General features: G+C 41.7%; 1 protein-coding gene across 2 annotated transcripts in view; it reads left to right on the forward strand.

The window, feature by feature from the left end:
- Window positions 1–9,670, forward strand: part of ERN1 (endoplasmic reticulum to nucleus signaling 1) — a 38,364-nt gene that overhangs the window by 26,592 nt on the left and 2,102 nt on the right. Inside the window, exons 8-21 of one of the 2 annotated variants that reach the window (XM_054846903.1) lie at window positions 411–672; window positions 1,290–1,368; window positions 2,144–2,306; window positions 3,634–3,752; window positions 4,078–4,269; window positions 4,885–5,140; window positions 5,932–6,022; window positions 6,374–6,563; window positions 6,768–6,867; window positions 7,298–7,497; window positions 7,762–7,909; window positions 8,336–8,463; window positions 9,041–9,164; window positions 9,413–9,480. In XM_054846903.1, coding sequence (XP_054702878.1) covers window positions 411–672; window positions 1,290–1,368; window positions 2,144–2,306; window positions 3,634–3,752; window positions 4,078–4,269; window positions 4,885–5,140; window positions 5,932–6,022; window positions 6,374–6,563; window positions 6,768–6,867; window positions 7,298–7,497; window positions 7,762–7,909; window positions 8,336–8,463; window positions 9,041–9,164; window positions 9,413–9,480 — 2,120 coding nt within the window. Of the gene's footprint in view, window positions 1–410; window positions 673–1,289; window positions 1,369–2,143; window positions 2,307–3,633; window positions 3,753–4,077; window positions 4,270–4,884; window positions 5,141–5,931; window positions 6,023–6,373; window positions 6,564–6,767; window positions 6,868–7,297; window positions 7,498–7,761; window positions 7,910–8,335; window positions 8,464–9,040; window positions 9,165–9,412; window positions 9,481–9,670 lie in introns of those variants that run through there. The other variant, XM_054846904.1, reaches the window with a different exon arrangement.

Below are 9,670 nucleotides of genomic sequence, written 5' to 3' on the forward strand. Positions count from 1 at the left end.
AATTAATAGGTCAGGCTGTCTGATTTTTGTGCAGTTGATACGCATCTGCCAGTTTTTCTCCTTTACATGCTGTAATACCTAGAGCCTGTTAGGTAGCTTCAGGTAAATTGAAGCTAAGAAGGTACAGCTCTTGAAGATACAACTCTTTAAAATGTAGTGACAAGTGGCAGGAGAGGAAGCAAACCTAAACTGTGGTGCACACTCAGAAAAAGCTATTGCAATGCTATTGCATTGCAACTGAACTTTTATCAACCTAATTCTGACCACTGCTTTGCTGATCAGCTATTCTTTTGCAATGTCAGGTGTAATGGACTCCACAGTTAATGTAAGGCTTGAACTGTTAGTATGTATTAGTAAAATTGCACGTCTGCAGCAATCCAGATAATCTCCTGTATATTTGTATATTGTAGAAATGTCCCACTTTGTGTCTAATGGAGATGGACTGGTGGTGACCGTTGACAGTGAGTCTGGGGACGTACTGTGGATTCAGAATTACGCTTCTCCTGTGGTAGCTTTTTACATCTGGCAACGTGAAGGATTACGGAAAGTTATGCACACTAACGTGGGGATAGAAACTCTGCGATACTTGACGTTCATGTCTGGGGAGGTTGGACACATTACCAAGTGGAAATATCCTTTCCCAAAGGAAACGGAGACCAAGAGCAAACTGACGTGAGCATGAATATTCCTGTTGTTCTCACTGTCTGTTTGACAGAGCTTTGTCATGAAAACCTTCTTTATAAACATGCAGTTAAAGATTGTTCTACGAGTTTCAAGATGATGAAAAGAATACATAAAAGCAGCTCTAGTTCTCCAGCCATTATTTTATATTGTATTTGATCTTTTACTGTCTAAAGCCAGAGACCAAAAAAACCCCAACCAATCATAAACTTAGGAAATGTATATTCATAACTTTTATCAGAATAGTTTCTTATGATGTGGAATGGAATTGTTCTTTATAACGTGAAGCCCTTCACATGATAAAAAAGCTGCATAGCATTTTGGCAAATACCAGTTATTGAATAATGCAGAAATAGGACATGAGTTCTGTCAAATGAGTCATTGTGATGTGAATAATCAACTAATAGTGCTTTCATAATTAAAAAGAATGGCTTCATAGTACAGCAGTACTTAAAACAATTTTACAGATCCAGGCTTTTCAAGATATGAATATTGATGATTTGAGAAACTCATGCATTAGTTCTGCAGGATTGTGTTGCCAAGGTTTTAGCTAAGATGGTAAAACATCCATTTGTCCACTTCTTTCTAACCTTTCTGTTTTTTTCCAGACCAACTCTCTATGTAGGGAAATACTCCACAAGTTTGTATGCATCGCCATCCATGGTGCATGAAGGAGTAACTGTTGTGGTAAGTTGGGAGCTGCAAGAGTCGAATGACACCTGCTGAAAAGTGACTTTACAGAGTTAGTACTGTCCTGGCTTTAAAAAAAGGTTGAAATGGAAACATACATAAAAATATATTTTAAAAAAAGACAACTTTGCCATAGTAAAGTGGCAAAGGGATCCGATTAAAATAGAAAATTAAACACTGAAGGCTGTACATCTACAGAAATTTTGTTTTGAAATGCAGATTGCTATCAAGAAATGCATAGCAAATTAAATGTTTCATGAAACAATTAACAGAAAGCCTTAGAATGCATGACCATATTTCAGGAATCATTTCAAATGCTGCAAAGTAATTGTAGCTCATCGGGAATTGTGCCAGGCAAGTTTAGCAGGAGCGGACCAGAGGTTGCTATGCGGTATTGTTGGACCATTGTGCTTAATGTTAAAATTGCTGGTTTGTTCATCAAAGTAACTCCCTATAGATAGGACACTGCATCATAGCTTTGTTTTGCTCACGCTGTGGCTGTCCAGGTAGGAAATAAAGATCCTGTTTAACTTTTCTAAAAAAAGAGAGAGTAATCTCATCTCCTAGGCAACACGTTACTTCGAAGGTCTAATGTCCAAGGTTGTTGAAGCAGTTGCTGAGGGCGCAATGGCAGTGTTTACTTATGGTGACTTTGCTGCCAGTAATTTTTCCTTGCCCACCAATTTTGACCTCCAATTTTTTATTATATGCCTATTTAAATATTATAGGGACACAGTGTTTCCTTAATTGTAACAATAGTCTCTCTTTCTAGCCCCGCGGCAGTGCCATACCCTTACTAGAGGGTCCAAAAACAGAAGGAGTCACAATTGAAGACAATGGTGAATGTGTTATCACCCCCAGTACGGATGTAAAGTTTTCAGGCAGACTGAAAGAAAAGAACAAACTCAACTATTGGAACGACTGGCTTTTAATAGGTATCCCCGGTCCCTCGCTTGGCCCCGCTCTGCCGCTCCTGCAGGATCACATTGCCATCTGGCGGGCAATTCTCATCCAAACCTCAGAACTGTAAATCAGTCACAATGACTGCCTAAACTCAGGCAATAATTACTGAATTCTAGTAATTGTTTCTAATTCATCTTCGTTTGCATATGAATTAATGTCTTTAAGTATACAAATGCATAATTTTTCCATGGCCACTGCTTTATTCAGTGCGTAGGATGAAGAGTGCTTAGCTCAATATGTGGAAAGTTGTTTATTGTTTATTTGCCCCCTCCTTCAGAGAGGGGTATAGATAATTTATTATTTACTGTAACTACTGTATTCTGGTGTCTTTGGGGTTTTTTTATTGTGCATAATGTTACTTTAATTCTCATTGCATGGATCAGTCCTGTTTTCCCCATTTTACAGTGGAGGATGAAGGCACAGAGGCTGAAGATAATATTAATAAAGTGTCAGCCTGTCCTGTGTGTCCCAAATCCCAAAATTTTGGAATTGACTTTTCAGGGCATTTACAATTTTGCTTCAAAAATGAAGAACTGTCTGAAGTTCAGTTTTCAAGATGCAAGTTTATAATTAAGTGATGTATATGCCATAGGACCTTTGTGGCAGGGACAGGGTGTAACTTTCAGTGTCCTTAACTACCACATCTCTCTTCCTGCAAACCCTTCCTCTGTTAATACTGTCCTGTTCTTGCAGCACATAAGCGACTCCCTTTCAACAGTTGGTATTCCTCTGGGCTGAATGACCCGTTGCCCTCAGTCTTTTCCCCTCCTTTTTATTTCCTGCTCTATACACGAGCCAGAGTCTTCCCCTGTCTACTCCAACAGCAAAAGCTGGGAGCAGAGTAGCATCTCCCTCTTCTCACTTACTTGGGCAGCATGAGCCAAAGGAGTGTAAAGAGCAATTGTAGCAGAGTGCTGGATCGATTCTTGCTTCCTTCTTGTGCGGTGCAACCCATTCCCTTCAGAACCATTTCTTGTCTAGAACATGGCCTCAAGGCCACATCACAAAGCAAAACTACGTTGAGAGTGAGCCAGCTAGGAGACATCATGTGCGTTCCTCTAATGGTCAGGAACCAAATCCACAGCCAGTGCTTGAGCACAGAGTTCTTGTGGATTGTGATCCCTAGACCTGTGATTGCTTGGGAAGAACAGAGGGAAAAAATGTTTTAAAATGAGCTTTTGTTCTGTGATGTTCTCAAGCCTTTTGTAAATCAACTTTTTCAGCAAAGCTGCTGAAATCAAGGATATCTTTCCTAAAAAGGGACAAGTTGTTATTTCAACAAATGTGTTTTATTTAAAGGGCACCATGAAACACCATTATCTGCCCCTACAAAGATCCTGGAGAAATTCCCAAGCAACTTACCTAAGAGGCCTGAAAATGTGATTCCGGCTGACTCTGATAAAGCCACTATTGAAGAGGTTTGTGATGAGAATAATCATCTTACTGGACGATTGAAGAATATAAAGTAGAAGTTGGGGAAGGACTCAAAAGAAAAGCTACATGGAATTACTTCACATTTTTTGTGTCAGCTTTTCATGTACTTAGCATGTAGAGTCTCTGGTATGATGATGTGTCATTCCTTCAGAACTAGGGCTTTCAGCTGATTTTTTCCCCACATGCAAAGCTTTCTGTAACTTTGGTAGGATTAGAAATGATTGAAAATTATTTAGCAGAAAGGCTAGTGTATAAATGCTCCATCACCCATGAAGCTACTGAGCTAACAGTGCTTTCTTTGCCTTGTAGGTTATTGGCATAGTTGAAGGTTCCTCAACAGAAGTGCCTCCCACGGTTCCAAAGGCTATTGAGGAGAAACCTGCTCGGGCTGTCCCTCGGCCAGAGGCCCCTGTGGACTCCATGTTGAAGGACATGGCCACAATCATTCTCAGCACTTTCCTGCTTGTGGGCTGGGTGGCTTTTATCATCACTTATCCAATGGTAATGCTGACTTGGCTTGATGTGCTTTTGAGTTTTGGGAGAGTCAGTAACATTTTACAGCCCAAGAAATGATACAGGAGTTAGAATGTAACACACTACAGGGTTTTTTCCCTCCTCACAGATGTGCAGGGGGTACCAAAGGCTACAGATTTGACATAGCAGTGATTTCTCTGGGCATATGTGCCAAATCTGGAGATTATTTTTTTTTCATCCCACTAATTCTGTTTTTTGTATGTGTTACTCTTTTCACGGACATGATCTTAACACCATTGGCTTCAGTCCTCTCTTCCTCACCTGAACCACTGTCAGGTTTTCCAGCTTTTGGATCAAAACCTTTATCATTCTGTGGTTTAAAGACACCTAGTCAACCAAGTAACACTTAGCTTTTGCCATATTAACCAACCAGTGTGATTTCTCAGCTTTGAAATGGAAGTTCAGAATGAAATTGAAAGTGTGTGAGTGCAAGTTCCCCAGCCTACTTGGCTGATAGTGTCATAACAAAAGAGTTTTCCCCCATTTTTGGATGTAGCTACCCCGATAGCTATAGAGTTCCCTTTTGTGATGTGACTGTAAGAAACTTTACTCCGCTTATGGAACTGAGGTCCTTTCTCACAGAGTGTCCATCAGCAGCAACAGAGGCAGCATCAGCTGGAAGAGAAGATACAGCTCTTGCAGCAACAGAAGCTGCCCTTTCGTGCTCCCAGCGATCTGCCCCCAGAAGCAGATTTCTTGGACACCTCCTACGGGCAGACAGAGAGCTCAGCTACCAGCACGCCAAATATGTCCCCCAGAGCATCGAACCATTCTGTGTATTCCAGCATCTCCACATCTGATGTTGGGAGCTGCCTCTCCACTGAGCAAGAGGAGGGAGGTAAAGTTGATCCAGTGTCTTTTATTGTGAGTCTCTGTATTTCCAGTCTGTGCGATGATACAGCACAGCAATTAAAATACGTATTGGTGGTACTTCATAGATCAGAAAGCTGAAAAGGGCCATCATTCTCACTCAGTCTGACCATTTTAAAGCACTGTGCAGGTGTGCCAAGCCCTGACTTCGAGCAGGATTTTTTTGCTTTAGAAAAACATCCAGTTCATAACTGCCATCTGCAGGATTCTGCTGTCCTTCAGAATGCAGGACATCCTTATAACCTGTAGCCATTCTAGAGAGAAGTTCGTTTAAATAAAAATACATACTATTACGATTAACTGGAGTCAGAAACAAGGATTCTGCCAGGCAGCCTGCCTTCCTGCCTGATCTTCCTGTGTGCTCATTTGTCCCATCCAAGGCTATTCAGGGGAACTGCTAGTAAACCCACTTCCATAACTGTCAGTCAGCATTTTCTAAATTCAACAAGCCACTTGTAAAACTTCGGTCTGCTGAGAACCACCAGTCTCTTACGCTGTCTTGAGACACGATCCTTCCAGACCTCATGTCAGGCGTTGTGTACAGAATGTGTTTGACTGTATGTTGGATCATTTGATCACCAGAGAGTATTTGCTTACTCAGCGTAACAAAATGCTGATGTTCATTTGTTTTGATCATCTGTGTTGTTAATTTAAACGTGAGCAAAAAGACTTTTACATACTGGTCCAGAAGGATGCGCAGTGGTAAAAGGCTGACTTGACTCATCCTTAACCAGTCCTTGTTGCTTGTTTTTTGTTCAGGTGAAGCTGCAGACAGAGTAATGGTTGGCAAGATTTCGTTTAACCCAAAAGATGTATTGGGACACGGAGCAGAAGGGACAATTGTGTACAGGTAGAAGACAATATGTGCATTTAGCCTTAAATAAACCAATGAACGTCTTATTTGCACTAGGTCTTCAGGAAAAAAAAAACAAAAAAACAACCGAAACCAAAACACGTATCTAATATGAACAGAAATGAAACTTTTGAAAAAAGTATTCTGCATGTATCTGGAGTATTTTCATGCAGCGTTTCCTCACTAGCAAAAAGTACTTTCTTAAAAATGTTTAATGACCAAATGTATCTGTTTCCAGCATGAGAAATGCTTTAATATGCCTCTGTAAAATGTCAGTTGTCACTTGCTTTGTACACACTTTGTGTACAGAGTGTAAAAGGATGATGCAGTTTTCCTTCCTGTCTGTAGGGGAACATTTGATAACCGTGATGTTGCAGTGAAAAGAATTCTTCCTGAGTGCTTCAGCTTTGCAGACCGTGAAGTACAGTTGCTGCGAGAGTCAGATGAGCATCCTAATGTGATCCGCTATTTCTGCACAGAGAAGGACCGGCAGTTTCAGTACATAGCCATTGAGCTGTGTGCTGCCACTTTACAGGAGGTGATGGGTCACTTGCAAACCTGCAGAATTGGGCGGGGGGAAGACTGGTTTATGTATGTTATGAGCTAGCACAATTTACCCAGCCTAACCTTTTTTTTTTTTTTTTTTTTTTTTGAGTGAAGGGGATAGACTTACTATTTATGCAGAGGGTAACGGTAAGCAATGTTGTGGCTGAATCTTCTGTTTTTCTGTTGTAATGTATAGTATGTTGAGCAGAAGGCCTTCAGTCACCATGGCTTACAGCCCATCACTCTCCTGCAACAGACAACATCTGGTCTTGCTTACCTGCACTCCCTTAGTATTGGTAAGAATCCCTTTTGTGTCAGTATTGGATGGAGAATGGTCTATTTTCTTAACTATAAAAAAAGAAACTGGTCTGGTGCTGGGAACTTGCTCATTCAAGCAAGTAGAAGCTCCACCTAGGGCTGGCAGCAATAGTGTCTGTCCTTTGCATTGGCCTTGTCCCTGTAACAGTCTGCTGCACCGGAGCAGTAAAGCTAGTCATTACATTTGTTCAGGGCACTGCATTTTTTGGATAGCCATCATATAAAACATGACTAGCGGTGATGGAATAAAAAAGTCATGAGCCCCTACCAAAGACAATAACTTGAGGTTAGGACTTTGATTTAATGAACGGTGGTTCAGCCATATAAAAGGTTTACAATGCAAACACATTAAAAATTTACACATATGGTTGGGATTACCTGGAGTGGCTAAATGGGTGTTTATAATAGTCCACAGGGACCTGAAGCCCCATAACATCCTCATCTCAATGCCCAATGCCCACGGGAAAGTCAAAGCTATGATTTCAGACTTCGGCCTGTGCAAGAAGCTGGCAGTGGGCAGGCACAGCTTTAGCCGCCGATCGGGTGTGCCAGGCACCGAAGGCTGGATTGCCCCAGAGATGCTGAGTGAAGACTGCAAAGAGAACCCTGTAAGTCTTCATCTTTCTATTAGGCTCCCTGGGAGGAAGCAGTACAGTCCAACAGTGCTGCAGTGTGGGCAACACTGGCATTCATGGACTGGTACAAGTTTGGGTTGGAAGGTCATTCATGCTGGCTTGCAGCTGAACATGCGATTCTGAAAAGTTTTCTTCTGCTCTTAGATGCAAATAACCACCTTGTGATGATGACTCAATGTTGGGGGGGGTGGGGGGGTGGGGGGAGCTTTATTGCTATTAAAAGTTGTTTATTTGCAGACATATACCGTGGACATCTTTTCAGCTGGCTGTGTCTTTTATTACGTGGTATCTGAAGGCAGCCATCCCTTTGGCAAATCTCTACAGCGGCAAGCCAACATTCTGCTGGGTGCATACAGCCTGGAGTCTTTAAATGCAGGGAGGCACGGTAAGGAAAGCACGGTAAACATAAAGCACTACAGCACATAGTGAACTTTCCATAGGTGTTAAAATACCAACAGAAATGACAGAACTATGACCCACAGTGATTCCCAACCCAGCAGTGGTGAAAGCTGTACTCCTAATGTACTCCTGAAGTAAAGCGCTTAAAGTTCTTAGCACTAGTAACCCAGAGCTCTGGGGTACAAAGTTTGGAATCCTACAAGCTTGACTGTAGAGTTATTTCATGTGTTTAATGAGTTATTTCATGTATTTTATAATCACAGATTCAGCACTACTGACAGCACATCTATGAGGGCAGTACTTGAGGTGGTGGGGCTAGTGTTTAGGATTGTGTTGGAAGAAGTAGATTTTTCTAAAGTATGGAACATTAGATTTCCCTACAGCCTAAGGATTATCACCCTTTTCCTTGCAGAAGACATAGTTGCTCGTGATTTAATAGAGCAAATGATAAACATGGACCCCCAGAAACGTCCATCTGCCAGCTGTGTGCTGAAACACCCATTCTTTTGGAGTTTAGAAAAACAGCTCCAGTTTTTTCAGGTTTGTGTTGACCTCTTCAGTCGGTTCAGTTCTAAGGAGTCCTGTAAACATTCTTCAGCTCTTGTATTCAATCTCTCTTAACTTTGTGGATGCTTGAGGTGATAGAATCCACAGCCTTACTGGGAGGAATGAAGCAGGAAAGTTGTAATATCTAGGTGGTAGCTCATAAGCAATTGGCTTAGTCCTACAGAAACTCTTTCATGGCAGGGCTAGACCATGATGTTATCAACTTAAATTGGAGTGAGAAGGTCTCGACCAGCTGCAGCAGCACTGCAGGAGAACATGTTGCATGGCAGGTTTTCAAGAACAGGGCAGCCTGCCACAGTGCATGCGCACAATCCTGATGGGGGGCTGGAAACTGGCTAAGGACCCCAAGGTTCTTTCATCTGTATCTTTTACTCTGTGATGAAAGGCTTTGACAGATGGTGAAATAACTCATCATCTCAGAAACTATCACATAATGCATTGTATTGCACTTCATCAGGGGTGAAGTAGAATCATAACTCCATTATCAATTAGTTGGCCAGAAGCAGTAGTTTGGAAATAAAACTAGAAATAACGTGACTGTCTCTTCCAGGATGTTAGTGACCGGATAGAGAAAGAATCTTTAGATGGTCCAATAGTCAAGCAATTGGAAAGAGGTGGAAGAGAGGTGGTGAAAATGGACTGGAGAGAGCACATCACTGTTCCTCTTCAGACAGGTAACGGATAGTATTTTATCAGAGGGGAAAGTCCTGGTTTGCTGGGACAGGAAAACAAGGATAACACCGTCTCAGTTTTGGCACATGACCTTTACTCGTCAGCATAGTTTTTCAAATCAAAGTACGTGTTTATACATTGAAACACAGCTATAAGGATGTGTGACTGTAGACACACCTACCTTACTTTTGAGGCTAGCACCTAAAACTGCATCAAAACACAAAAAGAAATCTTGTCATTTCTTTTGCAGATCTTCGAAAATTCAGATCGTATAAAGGAGGCTCAGTCCGGGATCTTCTGAGGGCAATGAGAAATAAGGTAAAGGACTTCTTTCCATAAGCAACATGCACACTATGGTTCTACTACCTGTGCTGGCTGTTGCCAGTCTAGGTCTGTCTTATCTTGTTTCTGGTACTGAGCTCCTTCATGAGGGGCTCACAGGAGCTGACTTTGTCCATGAAAATGCATCTTGTGGAGACAGCTCTATTTAAAGGAGGACTCTTGCACA

This window comes from Grus americana, chromosome 18 (genome assembly GCF_028858705.1).
Source record: "Grus americana isolate bGruAme1 chromosome 18, bGruAme1.mat, whole genome shotgun sequence".
Lineage (NCBI taxonomy): Eukaryota > Metazoa > Chordata > Aves > Gruiformes > Gruidae > Grus > Grus americana.